The 21,240-nt window shown below is 48.0% G+C and overlaps 2 protein-coding genes and 1 long non-coding RNA gene across 4 annotated transcripts in view; 1 reads left to right on the forward strand and 2 right to left on the reverse strand.

Annotated features, from left to right (window-relative positions):
• The first annotated feature begins 1,937 nt into the window (after nt 1–1,937).
• On the forward strand, nt 1,938–4,109 carry LOC124479872. Of its 2 annotated transcripts, none has more exons than XR_006957484.1 (3): nt 1,938–2,034; nt 2,913–3,103; nt 4,030–4,109. It is a non-coding gene; the product is annotated as an uncharacterized LOC124479872 (long non-coding RNA). The 2 variants fall into 2 exon arrangements; XR_006957485.1 differs by having other exon boundaries at nt 1,938–2,024.
• A 1,890-nt stretch (nt 4,110–5,999) lies between these two features.
• On the reverse strand, nt 6,000–15,758 carry LOC124479787 (forkhead box protein K2-like). Its single transcript, XM_047038696.1, has 9 exons — nt 15,273–15,758; nt 11,002–11,196; nt 10,486–10,639; nt 9,647–9,793; nt 9,191–9,384; nt 8,804–9,000; nt 8,436–8,702; nt 8,098–8,307; nt 6,000–7,930 (listed from the first exon to the last, which is right to left on the reverse strand). The coding sequence occupies exons 1-9, from the start codon at nt 15,563–15,565 to the stop codon at nt 7,506–7,508; spliced, it is 2,082 nt and encodes a 693-aa protein (XP_046894652.1). The 5' UTR covers nt 15,566–15,758; the 3' UTR covers nt 6,000–7,505.
• Nucleotides 15,759–20,090: 4,332 nt separating this feature from the next.
• The window catches only part of LOC124479427 (protein shisa-6), a 39,840-nt gene continuing 38,690 nt past the window's right edge, over nt 20,091–21,240 (reverse strand). The window contains exon 7 of the mRNA XM_047038173.1: nt 20,091–20,188. Coding sequence (XP_046894129.1) covers nt 20,091–20,188 — 98 coding nt within the window. The remainder of the gene's footprint in view (nt 20,189–21,240) is intronic.

The raw sequence follows: 21,240 nt of genomic DNA on the forward strand, positions 1-21,240 counted from the left end.
CTCTCTCTGTCTTGCAGTTCTAGCTATTTCCTGTGTTCATGGACAAAATGTCAACAATAACAGCTGTGGGTCTGTGTTTCTCTGGAGGAAAACACCTTGGAGAGTGTCTCTCTCCCCTGCTAAGATCTGTCTGTGCCAGGGTTGGCATGGGCATGAACCAGCCAGGCTGAGGTCTTAGAGAAACAGATTATGCCGGAGGAAGATACTCCCCACCTCCCTCCTCCCTTCCCTCACCCTCCTCGCTCCCCTCACCCTTCCCCCTCACCCTCCTCCCTCCCTCCCTCCCTCCCACCCTCCCACACACCCTGTCTGTCTCTGTCACGGAAGGTGCTTGGAGATCAGCCAGCATTGCCCAGAGTTCGCCATCCCAACCCAGACGCGCACACACATACACATACACTTACCATACACACACATGCACACAAAAACACACACACAGGCATGCCTGAACATACAAATACACCCACAACTTCACACACTCACACATACACATAAATACAACCACACACACGGTTACACACACATACAAATACACACTCAGTAACACGCATACACACCCACACAGAGGGCACATGCAAAGACAAACAGACACAAACTCACTGACCCTCACTTTTGGACCGCTGAGATGGATGTCTGAGAATCAGTTGAATTATTTACAATCAATGATACTTCTTTGTCAATGTTACACAAGAGAAGCATGGTGCATGTGTGAGTGTGTATGTGTATGTGGGTGTGTGTGTGTGGGTGGGTGTGTGTGTCTGCCCTCTGGGAGCAGAGATGTTTGTCTGCATGTGGTATAAAAGTGTGTTTTGTTCTGGCATAAACAACATAATGATTCCTGTGGCTTAGTTTTGTTTTGAATGCGTCCCAAGAGTGTTTAAGGAACCTATTAGGTTTCCAGGACAAACAAGGAATAAATCCTGTAATCCTGCGAGGCTACATACTACTGGAATACACACACACACACAACCTTTTTGTAGGAGGTCTCTTGGTATCGAGGCAGCGTCTTGGCAACCAATCAGAGATATCAAAGAGAGGTTCACGTTGTCATGGCAGTGCGTCTCCTGGTTGATCTGGTCTGGTTCCTCATTGGCTTGTCTCCATTATGAGGTCACAGTGATGCCACCTTCTCACGCCACTCTAAAGGACGTAGTCATAGCAACAGGTCTGACAGATACCCATCCTGTTATCTATGAAACCAAACCAGCAAAAATCACACTGCTGTTGTCAGTCACCATCGAGACAACCAATACATCTGTCTGACTTGGTGGCATTCAAAAAAGGGGACGTTGAGAGTTGGTTACCAGGGACAACAGGTAAAAAAAAAAAAAAAATAGGTTGTTACTCGTGCCTTGGGGACAAAGAATGACTTCCTGATCGTCCACACAAAACCCGCTAGACAACTTCCTGACCTCCAGGTCACATGACCTCCCTTACCTCCGCTAGGTAGAGGTGAGAGGCAGTCAGCTGATCAGGTTAGACTCTTACAGGTCACGCTAAGTCATCCATATTATGTAACTCACACATACTAACTTATTCACGTAAATCTTATTTTCGTCAACTTCCCTACTTTTTGGAACTCTGTCACCCCAATAAAAAGTTCCTGTTTCCTGTGTGTGTGTCTGTATCTTCTGCTCAGCAGAGGTGTGTGTTGAGTCCAGACTCCAGTGTGTGTTGGTGAGTGACTGTGTGAGACATGACTATGTTTGTTTGAGTCTTTGACTGCAAAGACTCACACACTGTCACCCACTGTCTTCTGAGTGTGTAAACACTACTATGAGAACTGGTGTGAACCCTGGTCTGAGCGCTGGTGTCAACGTATGTACCCCAGATTGTAGTGAGGAGCGCCACCCTCCCTCCCGCCCTGCAAGCACAATCACTCCAGTTCCTGAATAATACAAAGCAAACACTGACCTAGTTTCTGAAGCAGGGAACAAGCAAGGCAGAAAACCCGGAGTGGAGCCCTCCGTAGACAGGCATGGGAGACGGGGTCGACAGACCGAGGAGGGGGCTGGATCATGGCTGTGCGTGTGTGTATGTATGGGTGTGTGTCTAAGCTCCAGCTGCAACAGGGATATTCTATGTGTGAAAAATAGTAAAACTATCTGGTGGTTGGGTTAGTTCAAAACACTGTAGGGAGTCCGGTCAGAACTCCGTAATGTCATGCAGGGTTCCAGTGATCAGACGTTGTATCCAGAAATGTATTCTTTATTTCTCAACTGACAGGATTGGAGCTGGGATAGTAGTTTCTCTCAGATTATTTAGTATGTGGGTGTGTGTGTGTGTGTGTGGTTTATTTAGGTGGACGCACACAATTCGACGTATCTTACTAACTAACTTAAACTTAACAGCTCTAAAATCCTGTCGAACTCTTTCTGACTTATTGCGGGCTCTAGTCAAATAACCGTCACTAATCTAGTTGAACGCTCGCACAGTCCTTCTTCTTAAAGGGGCAGGCACCCTTTTCAACAATGTGTGTGTGTATGTTGTGGCTCAGGCCCAGTGTGTGAGGGTCCGTGCCTGGTGTTCTAGGCTGCTGTCACGCAGCACCAGAGGACCCTGGCTTGGCCCTCTGCCTGCACCAGGAATGCACCTCTGAGAAACAAGGGCCATGTCATCCCATCAACCCTCCTATACACACTTCTAACCTGTCCACTCCCTCCTTCTCTCTCTCTCTCTCTCTTTCTCTCTTTCTCTCCCTCTTCCTCAATCACCGCTTCCTATCTCCCTCCCTCTCTTTCTCACTTACCTCTCCTCACTCTCTTCAGTCCTTTCTTCCTCTCCTCTCCTGTCTTCCTCTTCCCCTCACTTTCTTCTCACTCCTCTCCTCCTCTCTGATATGTCAGCAGGATGACATGTCTTACTGCCTGCTCATACTTGTGTGTGTGTGTGTGTATGTCTGCATATTTCAGCAGCAGGAACTGACTGGGTAGAAGACACTGCCTATTGACCAGCGACTCCTGCAGATGACCCCTGCAGATGACCTTTCCCTGCAGATGACTTGCTAAACCTCAGATCTCAGTCATTAGTCTGAGTGCTTGGATCAATGCCTGTGCAGACAGGAGCAGCGCAGCCCGCACAGCACACATGCTCATTCCTACAGGTGTGTTCAGCAGGAGATCTGACCTCCTCAGTACAGGCTGTGGAGAAAACAATGTCTCTGCTTTATTTTCTTATTTCTCTCTCTGCTAGAGAGAGAGAGACAGAGAGGCAGAGAGAGACAGAGAGCGACAGAGAGAGAGAGAGTAGCTGCTTTTGACAGTCCTGTCCATTTCCTTGTAGACAGAAGGCTGAGCCCCTGATGTAGTCACCGGGTGACCCCGCTCAGAATGATTCCGACCAATTAACAGCCAGGAGGACCTGCAGCTTCATGGTTCCTGTCGGTCTCGGCCAATTACCTTGAAGAGCCTGTTTAACAGCTCCAATGAGGAGAGCAATTAAAAAAAGTATGCATGGGTTAGCTGAAGGATCATTAGCAATTAGCTCCCTAATTTGAACGCATTATGCATGAATATCTGTGAAAAAACAGCACACTCCCATCGCAGACAAGCTGGGGGAGAGTGTGAGAGAAAGATGAACAGAGAGAGAGAAAGAGAGAGAGAGAGAGAGAGACGTAAAGAGAGCGAGAGTAACATTAGAGCAGATTGGGAGTCTTTATCAACCCTTACCCAAGTCCAAGAGCAGATGAGCTGTACTCAGCTCAGCTCCATGGTAGGTCAGATTCCTAATCTCCGAGTGATTATGGCCCTTCACACCCACACACATCTCTCTCTACACTCAGCGCTTAGAAAAAGACCCCTCACCTGTCTCCCTCCACCTCTCTCAACTCCACTTCAAAACATGACGTCATCTGGCTGTCTTGTCCCATAAGCATCCAATCAAGTACATTCCACTCTCTTTCTTAAATTGAAATGAATGCAATTGAATTAAGGCTGAGACAGGGAGAGAGACAGAGAGGGAGAGACAGAGAGACCAAAAATCAGATGCTGCATGAAGAGTTACATAACAGGTGTGTTTCTGCATCCCCAGAAAGTGTGAGACAGGAAGGAACGCCGGTTTCAGTGCAGAGCCGCTCACATGCCTGGCTCTACACTGCCATCCAGTGGCGGGAGGTAAAACTGCAACTCCCACACACGCCTTCAATTTTAAGCAGAGCACTTTCTACACATAAGTTCATTCGAAATACAAAAACAAGTCGTAAAAAAGATGAAGGGTACCAAACGGGTCACAAAAACACCCAGACGCAGCATGTACTCAATCCTGACAATTGACTTCTATTAATGATCGGAATCTTGTTGCATAATGTATAATCGGTGGAGTGAGTTATAACCACCGTGTATTCGTGCATGTGTCTCTCAGAGGTCTGTGTAAATTCCTGTGCGAATTACACATTAGCTCACAAAAGCCAGCATTCATGTAGCTTTCCGTTATTTCCCAATAAGCTCCTGCTGATTGGTGGGTAGCTGGATTGTAAACTGTAAAAATTGCAGGATTACTTCTCAGTGTAGAGAGAGATAGACATCAGTGAATCAGAGAAAAAAGGGGGTAGAGAGAGAAAGAAAGGGGGTGGAGAGAGAATGAACACGATATTGGACTGGGGTGAAATATAGGGGGAGAGCGAGGAGAGAAAGAGACAGAGAGCGGAGCAACGGGCGATCAGACTACTGGAACCCCCGGAAAGTGTGATTCTCAGAACGTCACTGTTGGCAACATTGCAATCCTTGCTGTACTCAGGTCAGGGTGTGACAACACTCTGGATGTCACTTTGTAACGGGGGTGTTTTTAGAGTTTGAAGAAAAACTCGGGGCTTGCTTATATTATATGTAAAATTTCGGGCCGAATCATTTTCAGGGCAGGCCTGGAAATGCATTTCAGGGCAGGGCTGTAATCTGTTTTGCTAGGAAATGCACCCCCTGCTAACTGAATAGGAAAGTGCTTCATGCATGAAACTTACTCTTGTATGGAAGCAAATCAGTGGCATCATGTTTTGAATTCAAAAAAAGGCACTGATTACTGACATTTTGACACCATCGAATTTGTTGGTTTTGAATTCACCTCTTTAAAATAGAAATATGAATGTATTATTATTGGCTGTCTTGCCAGGAAATGCAACCATCAAGAAGACAACCAACTTACATTAAGAGTTTTCTTCAATATTATGAAGCATGGTATTAATACTGATCTGAATATCCACTGACAGTCAGTAAAACAGAACGCAAACCTCCAAGGATTTTCTTTCTTCGTCTAGGCTTTATACTAGTCTGTCTTTCACAAAACACACACACACACACACACTAAAACAACACACACAAACCCCAAGACTCCCTCCATGCTGCAACTCCTGGTTGCCTTGGAGACCCCTCCTACGCGATTACAGAGGAGGTAGGACTATTGTCACTTGGTAAGAACCGTGAGGTGTTCCCAAAGCCAGCCCTGTGACAGAGGGATTCTGCATGTGGGTCCAGACGTGTAGAACTACTGAGCCGCAGTCTTCAACACTGTTCTGGAGTTTACAGACACACAGCCCCCACAAGTCTACTGCCTTAATAACCCACACTGTAACACTGTTGGTTAGTTAAAGATTCGCTTTAGAAAGCTTGAGTGACGAGTATAATCCACCAGAGACCAATACAACTTCCCAGTTCACTGGAGGTGGGTGTAACGGTACTGTACCTGTTTGGGGAGGGGGGGGGGGGGTCAGCAGTGTAAAATAACATTCCACCACTTCAGTCATCACCTGTAAGACAAACTTCTACACACACACAGTCTCTGGAACCGTAGGTACCGCTATCCTGAACACCCTCTGATCATCCCCCTTCAGGTGTGTCTCCTGCGTTCAGTAGGAACCCCCCCAGGAGAGCCACACACTGCAGGGTGAACACAGAGAACAGCTCACACTGACACCTGCTGGAGAACCCAAACTGATTAGGGTCTCCACATTTTGTGGAGGGAGGGGGAGGGGGGGGAAGGCATGACAGAGAGAAAGGGTGAGACTTATGAAACGGGTTTAAATTAATTTATTTAAAAAAGCATTTTTATCCACTAAAGCAGAACAAACATCAATCACTTCTCTTCTTCTATGGTTCAGGAACGTGTAGAATCTGGAGACAGACTGGCCTTGGAGGCGGAAGAACAGAAGGTTAACCAACGCCACTACGTCAACACAGTCTGGGAGCGAGGGGAGGGGGGGAGGAAGAGAGAGATAGAGGGAGGGGAAAGAGAAGGAGGGAGGAAAAGAAAATGACAAAAGAGAACTAAACAGGAATATTTAGTCAAGTGCAGGTCTGGTCAGAGGGGTAAAGCAGGGGTCAGGGGAACATTTACCGTCAACAAACCCAGATTCTCCTGTTGTCTGGTACATGCAAGCTCTGGACAACCACACATGGAAATGATTCATATGCTTATAATTGTCATATTGGTTATTAATATCTGTGCAAGTAGTAAAATAGGTAGGTATAAACAAAGACATTTCAAACAGATTTGACTGAACGAGGATTTCAACAGAGACAAATTAAATCTAACTAAAACACTCCACTGACAGGTTTTTATCAAAACAGAAAAGGTGTCACCTGACACATACAAGGAAGAGGAAGTCCACATAGAAAAAGAAAAAAAAGAAGTGAGTTACTAAATTTATGGTGGAGTGTTTTTTTGTGTTTGTATTTTTTGAAATGTCACCGACTCCACTCTTCCTCGTAAGGGCTCCTTTACTTAACTTATTATTATTATTATTATGAACCATCTAGAGAGGACACAGTCAGACAGGAATGGGTCCTAGCCTCCACTCACAAACAGTGTGGATCTGTCTGAGACAGGGGGGGGGCAGTGTGGGGGGGGGGTGATTAGTATTCAGGTCTGGGGGTGATGTTTAGAGTGGAGAATGTGGGGTGTGAGGTGAGTGATAAGGGCGGGTAGGCAGGGGGGGGGGGGGGGGGGGCTTGGAAAGGAAGGCTAGCTGCCTCATGCCCCGTCCTCCCCCTCCTCCTGGAAAGTTTCCTTTTGACCGACACACCAGAGGTTCGAAAGATACTTGGCAACTCCCCCGGAAGACACGCCAATGAGAAACTGGTGTCTGCGAACCCCCTAACAGATGGCATAAGGTAGAGCCGGTGCTCTGGAAGTCCTGTCGCCTTGGATACCGAGCCTACCCTTCTTGGATAGCTGCGAGTTCTCCGTAGCACGTGGGATGTTTAAACCAAGCGCACCTTATGTAGCTCAGGTTTAACATGTTAGCAGCCCCCCTTCCCCCAGCCACACCCTGAGGAACGGGCCAGAGGGGTGGAGCCAACTGCAACCTCCTGCCCAGCCTCATAGTTCCTCTTCTCCTTATAAGGTTAGTTGTTGTTAAGGCTTCCTGTGTTCAGACTCCTCCTCCTCAGTGGTGATGTCACAGTTAGGGAGGGGGGGGGGTGAGGGGGACCCTTTCAATTAGTCTTTTTTCCGCCTCTTTGCTCCTCCTCTCCTCCTCTCTCTTTTCCTTCTCCTCTTATCTCCTCAGATGTTCCTCAGACGGTCAGGTGTTCCATGACTAGCAGTTCCAATCCAAGTGGCCCTTCAACCACCGATGTGCTTCGTGTGTTTGGCACCTCAGGCATAGATGGGAGGGAGAGAGTCCATGGGGTTGGGGAGGGAGGGGGACACGGTGAAGGAACAGAAGACAGCAATGCTGTGTGTGAGTGTGTGTGGTGGAGTGTGGGGGGGCCTAGTTGAGGTCGCTGGTCACGGATGTGTCTGTGCTGTCTGCCGTGGCGGGGGGCGGGGGGCCCAGGGGGGGGCGCGGGGGGGGCGCCCTCGCCCCCGGCCTCTTCCGTTTTGAGGCGCTTGGCGCTGGGGGCCACGGCGGCGAGCTGGGCCCCGTTCTGCTGGCGCTTGGTGGGGAGGGAGGCGGAGATGGAGGCGTGGGCCGCTAACAGGTGCAGCGGGCTGGAAACTGGAGGAGGGAGAGAGAGATAGATGGAAACAGAGAGAGAGGGAAACACAGGTTTACGATTGGAGCAGCATTGTTAAGCAGATAAACTTCCACATCCACGTCTATACATATTAAAAAACATGTCATTCCTCTGTGTTGGGCAGTGTTGGGTGTGTAGGGTTTCGGACCTGTGTTGGTCTGCAGGGCTGAGGTAGCACAGCTGCCGTGTGTCCCGTTCTGGGTGATAGTCTTGACCGGCAGCTGGTGCTGGCCCAATGGAGCTTGCTGCACTATGGTAACAGTCTGTAAGGGCATCTCTGATTGGCTGGTGGTCTGGATGATGCAACTTGCTCCGCCTATAGAGGCGTGGCTGATGGTCGGAACAGGTTCTACTTTGACTGGAGGAGGGACAGGAAGTGAAGGGAGAGGAAGTGGACGGACAGGAAGGAGGAAGAGTCGATCAACCAATAAGGAGAAGTCATTAAACCATCATGGATGAGACGACAGCGTTCCCATGGTTACTCACCTTTAACCTCTGAGTGAGCGCCGTTCTCCTGAGGGTCGGCGGTCACCATGACAGCCCCGGGGTTGGCCGAGGTGACGGTGTAGGTGTTGCCGGTGGCGATGGCGGTTGCCATGCCGGTGACGGGGATCTGCTGCAGCACGGTGAGGGCCTGCATGACGGCGGGGGCGGAGGTGGCCGAGGTCACGGGAGAGGTCACGGTGTAGGTGACCGGCTTCACCGCGCTCTGGGAGAGCTGGCGCTGGACGGCAATCAGAACCGGCTGACCTCCTGGACACACAACACCAGGGGTGAGAATGGAGCGTGTGAACATCGCCTGGTGAGCTCTGTGTGCGTTGCCTGGTAAGTTTGTGTGTGTGTGTGTGGAGTACCTGGTGAGTTCTGTGCGAAGCGTGCTTCCTGAATGACGGCTAGTTTGGGCTGGACCACTGAGGAAGGGGGCGGGGCAGGGGCGGGCTCTGGCTCCATGGGAACCGGGGAGCCCTCTCGTGATAGGCTGTCGGGGGTCTGCACGCCACTGGAGTGGGCGGAGAGAACTCCAGTATGACTAGGAGAGGCAGGGGCACTCCTGAGAGAGGGAGGGGGAGAGAGATAGAAGAAAAGGTACACAGAGAGAAAGAGGTGAGGTGGGGAAGAAGAGTGGGAGAGAAACGACAATATTACACAGAGAAAATGCACCTCTTATAACAGTGGGGTAGAACCAGGCAAGTATGAGTGTGAGGGGGGGATGTGAGGAGGGTGAGGGAGGTGTGTCCCACCTGGAGGAGAGGGGCCCCAGGGGTGTCCTGAAGCAGGGGACCCCCCGGGGCCTGCGCTTCCTGAAGGCCTGCTCCATCAGCTTGCCCTCGGACGATGGGTCGATCCTCCAGAAACTACCTTTCCCAGGCTCCTCCTGGGAGCGCGCCACCTTGATGAAGTAGCGGTTCAGTGACAAGTTGTGGCGGATGGAGTTCTGGAACAGGGGAGAGGAAAGGAGGGGTTAGAGGACTGCCATTAGAGTAGGAACCAATGAGAAGCCACTCATCGCTACTTCACAGAACAAGAGAGTGAGAGAGACGGGGGAGGGAGAGAAAGAAAGAGGGGGAGTGAGAGAGAGAGAAGGAAACTGTGTGTCCCAAGTCTGACCAGCCAACCCCTACCATGTGAGCTTGTGTATGTGAGACACATTATTCTGTGTGTGGGTGAGAGGAAGACTGTGTGTGTGTGCGTCTCACCTGCCAGCCCTTGTCTGCAGTGCGGTAGTAAGGGTAGTTCTTGGTGATGTGTGTGTAGATGCCGTTGAGGGTCAGCTGTTTGTCGGGCGCCATGGTGATGGCCTGGACGATGAGCTGGGCGTACGAGTAGGGGGGCTTCGAGTCGTCCTGAGGGGGATAACATTAACAAGAAACGTTTATTTATAAACATCAAACACTTAATCAATCGAATTTTACTTGCAATTCAATGTCCAGGTGTATGTGTATATATCCAGGTGTGTGTGCAGGTGTGTGTATATATATATATCCAGGTGTGTGTGTGCGTGCAGGCGTGTTTTTAAACATCTAGGTGTGTGTGTGTGTGCAGGTGTGTGTATACATCCAGGTGTGTGTGTGTGCAGGTGTGTGTATATATATCCAGGTGTGTGTGTGTGCAGGTGTGTGTATATATATCCAGGTGTGTGTGTATATATCCAGGTGTGTGTGCAGGTGTGTGTATATATATCCAGGTGTGTGTGTGCGTGCAGGTGTGTATATATATCCAGGTGTGTGTGTGTGTGCAGGTGTGTGTGTATATATATCCAGGTGTGTATGCAGGTGTGTGTATATATATCCAGGTGTGTGTGTGTGTGTGTATACATCCAGGTGTGTGTGTGTGTACAGGTGTGTGTATACATCCAGGTGTGTGTGTGTGTGTGCAGGTGTGTGTATACATCCAGGTGTGTGTGTGTGTACAGGTGTGTGTATACATCCAGGTGTGTGTGTGTGTGCAGGTGTGTGTATACATCCAGGTGTGTGTGTGTGTGTGTGCAGGTGTGTGTATACATCCAGGTGTGTGTGTGTGTGCAGGTGAGCCTCACCTTAGGGCTGTCCCCCCCTGAGGCATCCTTGTCGTTCTCAGACTGAGAGTTGTCAGCGATGAGCTGCAGCTCAGCAGAGCTCACCATGCGACCCCCCATCCTGTACCCAGAGGAGCCCGCCCCACGGGGGCTGGAGGGGCACGAGTTAGCGGCACTGGGGGGGGGGGGGGGGGGGGGGGGGGAGGGAGTAGAGGACGAAAGAGGAAAATAAGGGGAGGGGTTAGCCTTGAGTTGAGAACAACACCCATTACCCCCTCATTGCAGACAATCACATCCCAAACACAGTCAACTCAGTCCAGTAGAGTGGATCAGGTCAGTCTAACCTACCTGAGGACGGGGGGGGGGGGGGGGGGGGGGGGGGGGGGGGGGGTCAAGCTGCCAGGTGGGCGGGGTCAAGCTGCCAGGTGGGCGGGGTCAAGCTGCCAGGTGGGCGGGGTCAAGCTGCCAGGTAGGCAGGGTCAAGCTGCCAGGTGGGCGGGGTCAAGCTGCCAGGTGGGGGTCTGCTAGGTGACCTACCTGATGGTGCCTGTGGGCGAAGGCAGGGGGCTGATCAGGTGGGCGATGTTGTCGGGGATGTTGATGGTGAGCGGGGCGATGTGCGGCTGCACAGGCTTCACCGGAGACTCAGGAGCCTCGCGCCTCACTCGCTTCCCATTGGACAACGCTGTGAAGGTGATCTTGATGTTGGTGCTGGGGAAACGAAACGTGCACCTGCGGAGATGAGAGACGGTTAGAGCAGGAGGAGAGGAAAAATGTTTAGACGAGGAGAAGAAGAGGAAGACCTAGAGGAGAAGGCGTCTGAATTGAATTGTTTAAAAATGTGAAATGTTCAAACTAATTATTGTATGTTCAAACTAATTATTGTATGCAACATTTTCATTTGTATTTCAGATTCAAAATTGAATTGGATGATTTGAAATATAATTTTACTCGTACTGCTTTCAACTTGTACTACTATTTCAATTTAAGTGAAGTTCCAATTCAGTTTTCAAATTAAATTTTCAACCTAGGGGCACTTCTTCAGAAACCCTAGACTAGGTAGAATCGAAAAGCACCGATTCACTTATTTTCAACGCACATACTGAAATATAACCTTGCTTATTAGGTCCAATGTCAACCCGGCATCACTGTAGTGTGTGGCGGTAGGATTGAAGCTGGCAGTTGCATAGAGCAGGCAGAGTGGGGTAGAGGGGCCTCATTCTCAATGCTGAGCATGCCAGTGCAAACAACAGCTTGCCAAACCCCTACAAAACTGGCACACACACACACACACACCACAGGGCTGATTGCCAGCCTTGTGAGGACAAACAAACACTTCAATGAATGCTCATGTACTTCTAACACTCTCACGGGTAACACAGCCTAGCTAGGTAACAAGCCAGCTACAATTATATCCTCACTCTCTCAGGGGCAACAGTCTAGTTGACTAGCTTGCTACAATTATACATAGCCACTCTCTCAGGGGAAACACAGGCTAACTAGCTAGCTACAATGCTGTACACAACCCCATCAGGGCCTGGGGTGAGACGGGTAGCTACATACACACCCTCCCTCCCTCCCTCTCTCTCTGATGGGAAAACAGGCCAAAAAACTAGCTCAAACACCACCTGAGGTTAGGTAGCTACAAAGCTAGTGCATGTATCAATACAAGACGAGACTGGGGAACGCTACTCCTCTGAACACACCAGTAATTAATCAAAGTGACCTGAACATTTTAGAGACTACAAATGCAAGTTGGGCTTCTAAAACAGCTAAAATACTAGGGCTCAGCCCTTATCGATCGTGCTAATTAGGCCTTGACAAACCAGGCAAGATTTCTAGAGAGTTGCAGAGACTTGTAAGAGTACTTTCTTAATTGTCTGGGGGAGGGGGGGGGGGGGGGGGTGTTCAATGCAGTTAAAGCTGCATTGAAAAGGGACAGTATATAGTATAACAGAACTACATCAACTCTAAATGTGTGGGCTATATGGTTTAACACTGATAGTAGTGGTGTCCCAGATCCAGGTGGGCCCAGCAGGGGGTCCTGGAGCCCCGGATCCAGGTGGCCCCAGCAGGGGGTCCTGGAGCCCCGGATCCAGGTGGCCCCAGCAGGGGGTCCTGGAGCCCCGGATCCAGGTGGCCCCAGCAGGGGGTCCTAGAGCCCCGGCCCACAGCCATGTCCCGACAGTCACACGGTGTGTTGACCTCAAGAATGCTGGGCTTTGTTGACGTCACATTCCTCGCTGTGTGCTGCCCTGGATTACAAAAAACCAGCAGCACACACTCTGCTTTTACAACCTTGAGAGTGGAGAGAGACAGAAAGAGACAGAGAGAGACAGAAAGAGAGAGACAGAAAGAGAGAGACAGAAAGAGAGAGACAGAGAGAGAGAGACAGAAAGAGAGAGACAGAAAGAGAGAGACAGAAAGAGAGAGACAGAAAGAGAGAGACAGAAAGAGAGAGACAGAAAGAGAGAGACAGAAAGAGAGAGACAGAAAGAGAGAGACAGAAAGAGAGAGACAGAAAGAGAGAGACAGAAAGAGAGAGACAGAAAGAGAGAGACAGAAAGAGAGAGACAGAAAGAGAGAGACAGAAAGAGAGAGACAGAAAGAGAGAGACAGAAAGAGAGAGACAGAAAGAGAGAGACAGAAAGAGAGAGACAGAAAGAGAGAGACAGAAAGAGAGAGACAGAAAGAGAGAGACAGAAAGAGAGAGACAGAAAGAGAGAGACAGAAAGAGAGAGACAGAAAGAGAGAGACAGAAAGAGAGAGACAGAAAGAGAGAGACAGAAAGAGAGAGACAGAAAGAGAGAGACAGAAAGAGAGAGACAGAAAGAGAGAGACAGAAAGAGAGAGACAGAAAGAGAGAGACAGAAAGAGAGAGACAGAAAGAGAGAGACAGAAAGAGAGAGACAGAAAGAGAGAGACAGAAAGAGAGAGACAGAAAGAGAGAGACAGAAAGAGAGAGACAGAAAGAGAGAGACAGAAAGAGAGAGACAGAAAGAGAGAGACAGAAAGAGAGAGACAGAAAGAGAGAGACAGAAAGAGAGAGACAGAAAGAGAGAGACAGAAAGAGAGAGACAGAAAGAGAGAGACAGAAAGAGAGAGACAGAAAGAGAGAGAGAGAAAGAAAGAGACAGAAAGAGACAGACAGAAAGAGACAGAAAGAGAGAGACAGAAAGAGAGAGACAGAAAGAGAGAGACAGAAAGAGAGAGACAGAAAGAGAGAGACAGAAAGAGAGAGACAGAAAGAGAGAGACAGAAAGAGAGAGACAGAAAGAGAGAGACAGAAAGAGAGAGACAGAAAGAGAGAGACAGAAAGAGAGAGACAGAAAGAGAGAGACAGAAAGAGAGAGACAGAAAGAGAGAGACAGAAAGAGAGAGACAGAAAGAGAGAGACAGAAAGAGAGAGACAGAAAGAGAGAGACAGAAAGAGAGAGACAGAAAGAGAGAGACAGAAAGAGAGAGACAGAAAGAGAGAGACAGAAAGAGAGAGACAGAAAGAGAGAGACAGAAAGAAAGAGACAGAAAGAGAGAGACAGAGAGAGACAGAAAGAGAGAGACAGAAAGAGAGAGACAGAAAGAGAGAGACAGAGCAAGGGCTTGCAGAGGCCCAGTCGGTCCCAGTTATGGGCTCACAAGAAAAAGGAAACAAATTTGTTGGCCTTGCCTCCCTCTTTCTCTACACGACCTGAAAACCACAACAATCATCACTACCACGCTGGATCGAGTCCCACTACCCACCAACTCTCTGTTTCAGGTTCAGAACTAAGACACATCAGAGACCCCAACATGACATCAAAGAACCGATGACGAAACATGAAGAGAACCCAGACACATGAAGATCAGTAAGTGCCTAGAAGGGTAATCACACAAAAGTTATTCACGACCATTCCCAGTCAGTTAAGTGAGATAGATTCCTCCACAGTTTTAATGCAATTCAACAATGTTATGATTATGACCCTTCATTGGTGCAGTTGAGTACACAATAAGAGCAGCAAAAAACGATTGCACAGTTTCAAAGCTGTGGCCGAGGGCAAACTATTTGATGAACAATGATCTTGTTACAAGACTTAATTGACAGCAAGACCAGGCTTGCGTCTGAAGTTCAAAATGTAGGCATAAATACAACCTGCTAATACGCATGTTGGAATCAACTCAGACAAGCAACTCAATAGCGACCTAGCCAGTAAAGTTGAGTGGAGTCGAAGTTATGATCGCCAACTTTAAATTCAGCCTCTTTCGTTTTCACCATTGTATTCATACATATCAACAGCAGCTCCTGGTAAAGTAACTTGTCATCCATTGTGGTCATAAACATCGCATGAACACCTCCATATCGCGACCCTTCGAGAACTAATAGCAGAATGTAAACAAAAGAATGCCTCTCCCCTTGCTTAGCTACGTTAGTTCTTAGTACAGCCCACATAACATTTGCTTGAGTATTTTTTAATTATTTTGGTGGGGTATTAATCTATAGTTGATACTAATGCAAAACGTCACAAACGGTATACTTCTGCAAATAAAGCATGGAATGAAGACTTGGAAATGGTTTGGTTACGCGTTAAGTTACACACAGACAGATCCTTACGCGCAACATAATGTAAACATTGGTCTGTGTGGTCGTCATGGCTATCCTGGCCGGCCAGCTCGTGCTGCACAGATGATGGTGGGCAGAGAGGAAATGGCAGCTTGCACAGAGGAGAAGGGGACGACACGTGCTCAGTGGTAGCCAATTCAAAACAAAAACATTACACGGTGTCTATCGTTTGTAACAGCCTCACGCAATATATTTTAAACGTTACACTTACATTCTTGGAAGTTGCAGAGGTGGCGCCCCCCGTCTGAGGAAAACCCCATCCACGAACACCCCGTTTTTACCGAGACACCGCAAATAGAAGTCCCCTCCACCGGAGCCATCGTCGGTGACAGTGAATATCTCGAGATGCCTTCTAGAAATGAAACTGGAATGACCCATGCTTACATCTACGGAACCTTGAGACGAGTTCCGCCCGATAGTCGCCGATCGCTTTTTCATCAAGTACTCAAATTCTCGGCCCTCAAGCCGGGCAACCGGCCCAGACGACCCGCTTACCATCGCCATGTTAAAGAATAAAAAGGGGATTAATGCCAATTTTTTGGTTACTAAAGACCGGTATATGAACGGTCGTGCAGGACTTTTCTATTGTGTCTCAATTAGCCGAATCTATGAAAGGGACATCCAAAGAAAAATACAAATTTAGAGGGGAACGTGTTTTACCGGGGAGAGCGGCTCCGACCCACCGCCGAGAGAAAGGGTAGGGAAAGGATCCAAGCAAACAACGCTATAGGGGGCTGCGATATGACTGACAATCGTTAACACCAATGAAAAATAGACATGCCTTCCAGCCAATTCCAGGATGGCCAATCAAACGCAAGCACAGTATTCTAGTGGATAGCTTAAGGTTGGTTGAGCGGAAGCGTACGAGTCTCGTGTTAGCAAACTGAAAACACGACACGGATCTTCTTTATAACGCAAAACTAGATGCTTTATTTCGTACTACTGTTCTTTGATAATAAATAAAGAACATGTTGGTAAATCAACCTGTATCCATAAGTATGGTTTACAGCGAACGCGGGCAATATCAGTTGAACACGTATTTTTAACATTCCAAATTAACAGCGCCATTCCGAATTCCACTCCTGGTCTTGAACTGGGCAACGTTTTGCAGCAACTTGCTGAAACCATGGAGGTCACATCATCTAGAACATTTTAATATTTACAAATCACTGTGTGATTGAAACAATATCTCATGGGTCTATTTTCAGTCCAGTCGAGCATCATCCAATCATAGAGGTCAATTACCCTTTCAGATCAGTGCTAACCCTGCCCGTGCAGAGACGTAGTAGAACGTGTCTGTTCAACACATGTGCTTTCGGATGACGTCATTGATCGGCGAGTCTGCCCCCCCCCGCCCCCCCTCCCATCCAACCTAGGCCGCTTGTTTGTAAACAGAGCACCGGTCGCGGTGGGGGGAGGAGAAGTGAGATTAACACCTCTTGACAACAGATCACGCCATAGTCGCACCATAGCGACAGGTCTCACTAAACGACTGGACTAATGTTTATTAAACGTCCTCTTTCCTCGGCGGTATTACGCATAGTACACGCAACTGGTGTCTATTAACAAATCTATTTTTTTGTGAACTTCCGTGTTCTCTTCCTCCTCATAACTGGTAGTTCTTACAGGTGTACAGAAGGTCAACTACATATCAACCCTGCTAGCTGGCTGTATGACATGAAGGGTCGACCTGCAGTGTTTGGAGACAATGTCATTACATTTTCCCACCACTAGATCGAGACATACACCTTTCAGCCTCTTGTCACTTGACGTTCGACTGCGTGGAAAGGAAATGTTTTACAAAGGGAAATTATATTAACTCGTTCAGTGTCAACACTCCACACCTTAAACAGTAGATACCTTAAATATATGATTTTCTTCCTCTTTATCTGTTTGTTTGTGAGTCAGGTGGCTGAGCGCTTAGGAAATCGGGCTAGTAATCAGAAGGTTGCCGGTTCGATTTCCCGCTGTGCTCAATGACATTGTGTCCCTGTACTTACTGTAAGTCGCTCTGGATAAGAGCGTCTGCTAAATGCCTAAATGTAAATGTTGTTTCTCTCAATTTCTCTGTTGTTTCTCTGTCTCAAACACACACATAGTTTTTTTCAAATGAATAAAAGCCTTTATTTTATATCCATATTTCCATACACTGACAGTTGACTCATGAGTGGTAATTGCATTCAAAAGCTCTCTGTCCATTTCGTAAAACCACTGGAAATGTCTAATGATGATGATGTATTCCACAAGACCACGGAAGCTCTCTCTCTGTCTCTCTCTGTCTCTCTCTGTCTCTCTCTCTCTCTCTCTCTCTCTCTCTCTCTCTCTCTCTCTCTCTCTCTCTCTCTCCCTCTCACTGGCTCCTCTCCCTCTGTCTCTCCCAACCCTGTTTATTTGAACACAATACATTGCTGCTCTGATGCCAGAACAAAGACTGGAATAGACATGCTTTCCTGCAACCAACCATACCTAAAACATGGAGTCTGCTGAGAAATGAAATTGCTAAAAATGGGAATCTGAACACAGTACAACTCATTACAAACTATACTGTACATGCTAAATACAATACTACTGAGGTGTTCCGTAGACCTGTCCACTGCCATGGAAACCCAGATAGGGAGAGGTAGACAAAGATACATTTACATTTAAAGAGATATTTAGAAGGAGAGAGAGAGAAAGCGAGCGAGAGAGAAAGAAAGATAAAGGTGAGAAAGAGATACGGTAAGGGAAAGAAGGAAGGATGTGAGAGATGAAAGGGAATGACAGAAAAGGGGGGAGGGGGAGTGGAGAGAAGGGAACATGAATGAAGGTTGACGGAGGAAGAAAGTGCTGTGGAAGAGAGAAGAGGAATAACATTAAGCCTCTGCTCCATTTCCTTTAAATGGACACATTAGCTGGTCTCCAGTGTGAGAATATCTCTCAGGGTGAACTTATGCTGCTTAGAGTACTGAGTAAAGTAGGGGGGGGGGGAGATGGGGCAGGGGGAACATTGCAGGATGGGGGAGAGACAGATGGACTGAGAGAGAGACAGAGAGAGAGATTGGGATGGGGGTTGATTGTAGGACAAAGATGGGGATGGTGTAGGAAAGATGGAGGAAGAGAGAAAGGGAGATGGCCTATCCCCAGCCGATGTATCCCAATTTACAGTATTTACGTGCAATATAGCCCCTTTGTACCTCCTGTGTAGTGTTATGAACCCCCATGCAATGTCACCCTCATGTACCCCTATCCAATGTCACCCTTATGAAGCGTCAAAAGTGCTTCATCCTTGAGCCTCGAGCCCACATCTTTACTCTGACACACCCAGAGGGTGATTGAGTGATTCCTTTGGCAGGTGACAGGAGAGTTGTGTTTATCAGAGGGTGTAACCTACAGTAACCTTTCACAGCTGCACCCACACGCCTCCTGTTAGACGGGTTCAACGAGCCGCCTCACAAAGGGTGGACTAAAGCGGCATACAAGACTCAGTTAACCCTTGTGCTGTGCTGTGACAACTTTACCCAAAACAAAAACAAAAAGCATTTTATTTTAACCTTCGCGCTGTGGGGGGTGTGAGACAGCCCGACGGTTAAAAGAAAATGCTTTTATAAACTTTATTTTTGTATGAGGTAAAGTTGTCACAACACGTGTGTGTTGTGTGTGTGGGGGGGGGGGGGTCACAATGAGCCAAAGATAACGCAAGGGTTAAAATCACACAACAGGTAAGTAGCCTTGTCTGCATACCGTGGAATTGTGTCATCCTCGAGATTTGTAAAGTTCTGAATTCATGTGAGACAAAACAAAACATAAGGAGATCACAAGACTTAGTATTGAAATATAAATATGTATTAATATCACAAGAAGTGTCCAGAAACAATTTCACTGTCATAAATAAGTTGCTATGGTTTGCAATAACTTAATCAGTATATTCTTTTTATTTTTCGGGTCATTTTTAATGCTGTAAAGTGCTCTCACAGTCCAGCACAGAGTGGCTGTCCGTCCTTCACCCTAATACAGTCATCCATAACTCACTACACACACAACACAAACATACACACATTACTCTTGATGAAAACCAAGTCACTCCCACTTCCCGCTCCATGTCCATTGTCCATCGATCCGGCAACCTTCTGATTACTAGCCCGACTCCCTCACCGCTCAGCCATCTGACTCCCCATACAGATTCAAGTTCTTCAAACGTTCCCTGCAGTCCTCGAGGTTCCGCAAGGAACCCTTTTGATACAAAGAATCTGCTATATGGTTATTTGAAGAGGAAACAACGTCACATAATAATGATAATAATGTATTCATTAAGCAGACGCTTTGATCTAAAGTAACAAACAGGGGGGTGGATTCAAACGTGAGACCTCTTCATTTGTAATCGGGTCCTGTGCCACTGAGCTACACTCCAATTGAGGTTGGCGTTGGCGATGTTCTCTGCGTTCCTTTCCAGGTTCTTCAGAGGAACGTATAGCGCCGTTCTCGTCCGGTTCCTCTGGAGGTCACTTGGGCAGAAGAAGCTCTTTGTAGGGCACCGTGAGGCTTCCCATGTACCAGAAGATCCAGAAGATCAGGCTGACGAAGATGAGGAGGGGCCCAGAGAGGATGAAGAAGTCCCAGAAGCTGAAGGAGGCAAAGATCCCCAGGAGGAAGAGGATGAGTCCCACCACGTCGAAGATGATGGCCAGCGCGAGGAAGAGGGTGCAGCGACCTTTCTCTGAGGGTTCCATGGCAGGGTATGTACTAACACACACACACACACACAGATAAACTGTATCTGGAAACTATATCTTTGGATGGCTGGAATCTGGGAGTGAAGGACAGCGTGGACAGAGGATGGAAAGCGTTCTGAAGCACACTGCAAGGCTGGTGTCTTTGGCAGGGCAGGCCGGCTGGCTTGTTTACCGGCTGCTTGTCTTGCTGGCTGGCTTGGTTGAAGGATCGCTGTCAGGTTTATTATGAGTCTCCCTGGATGACTGTCCGGCTTGACTGAGGCAGACTGACTGAGTGAGAAAGAGTCAAAGGGAAAAGCTTTGTAACAAGTCTTTTCTCCTCATGAGCACTGCCCTGCATTGCAGGCATAGCTCTCCGGGTGGGTGGACTGGTGCTCCTCCTTCAGCATGACAGGTGGAGTTCCTTTTGACTTGTGTGCTATTAACAGAACAAAGCCCTGTGGTATTGCCTCAGTCCTTTATACCATCTCCTCAACCTAACTCCACCTGGCTCCTCCATCAACAACATGACTGCAGTGTGACTTGACATATACCAAAGTCCTAACGAACATTGCGAAATGACACCGCACAACGTTGAAAAATGACTACAGCATTAGGACATTTTGATGACACCTCTGAAGATTGGAATGGTGTAAAGTGACTAGACTATCGAACAGTAGCATGTTCTAAATGATATAACACTCTAAGACATCAGCACATTGTGACGCGACACCTTAGAATGTTAATTATACAACGAAATGGCTGTCATCGGCATTCTATATACATCTGTCAAGTTCAAGGAAAATGTCCTTCCCTCCCTCCCTCCCTCCCTCCCTCCCTCCCTCCCTCCCTCCCTCCCTCCCTCCCTCCCTCCCTCCCTCCCTCCCTCCCTCCCTCTCTGTCCCTCCCTCCCTCCCCCTCACCACTCTCTATCCCTCCCTCTTTCTTGCCTGCCTGTTTCTCTCTCCCTCTGTTTCTCCCTCCATCTCTTCTTGTCCCTTCTCTTTCTCTACCCAAACCCATTCTTTCTGGGGCCCATCAACAAGCAGATACTCTAACATGTGATATTCAAGTCAGTTCAGCTCAATTCGACTGACTCCCTAATGATTTAGAAAGTGGATATAATGTGAGTACTGTACATGGCCAAAAACAGCAATGGCATTTATCCCCAAGACCTCTGTTTGCACTTCAGCTAAAAGTACCACGTCGATCTTACGTGAGTGTGTTTTTACAAACCACACAACTGCACCTCACTACACGTGTTCAGCAAGGTCCGTTAAGGAAGGCCACGTAGGTCTGTGAAAAAGTCAACACATGAGCGAAACCAAACATGACACTCCAGGATTGTCAACAATAGGTTGGCTATGGACTTCGAGCTCAGCTGACTTGACCAATCAGATGGTTGTATAGTGCAGGGTGGATAAACCTGTTTGTTCACTGTTCCTGTGCAGTGTCGTCAATGCAGAGCTCACACAATACCACCATAAACAC

The sequence above is a fragment of the Hypomesus transpacificus genome, chromosome 17, assembly GCF_021917145.1.
Source record: "Hypomesus transpacificus isolate Combined female chromosome 17, fHypTra1, whole genome shotgun sequence".
Classification (NCBI taxonomy): Eukaryota; Metazoa; Chordata; class Actinopteri; order Osmeriformes; family Osmeridae; genus Hypomesus; species Hypomesus transpacificus.

Bases quoted from the DNA above. Each gene is read 5' to 3' on its own strand.
- LOC124479787 (XM_047038696.1), bottom strand. From the start codon at position 15,565: ATGGCGATGGTAAGCGGGTCGTCTGGGCCGGTTGCCCGGCTTGAGGGC. The intron at 11,197-15,272 runs GTAAGTGTAACG...TCATCTCCGCAG, and splicing joins CCTCTGCAACTTCCAAGAAT to GTGCACGTTTCGTTTCCCCA. The intron at 9,001-9,190 runs GTGGGACACACC...TCCCTCTCTCAG, and splicing joins CTGGGGCCCCTCTCCTCCAG to GAGTGCCCCTGCCTCTCCTA.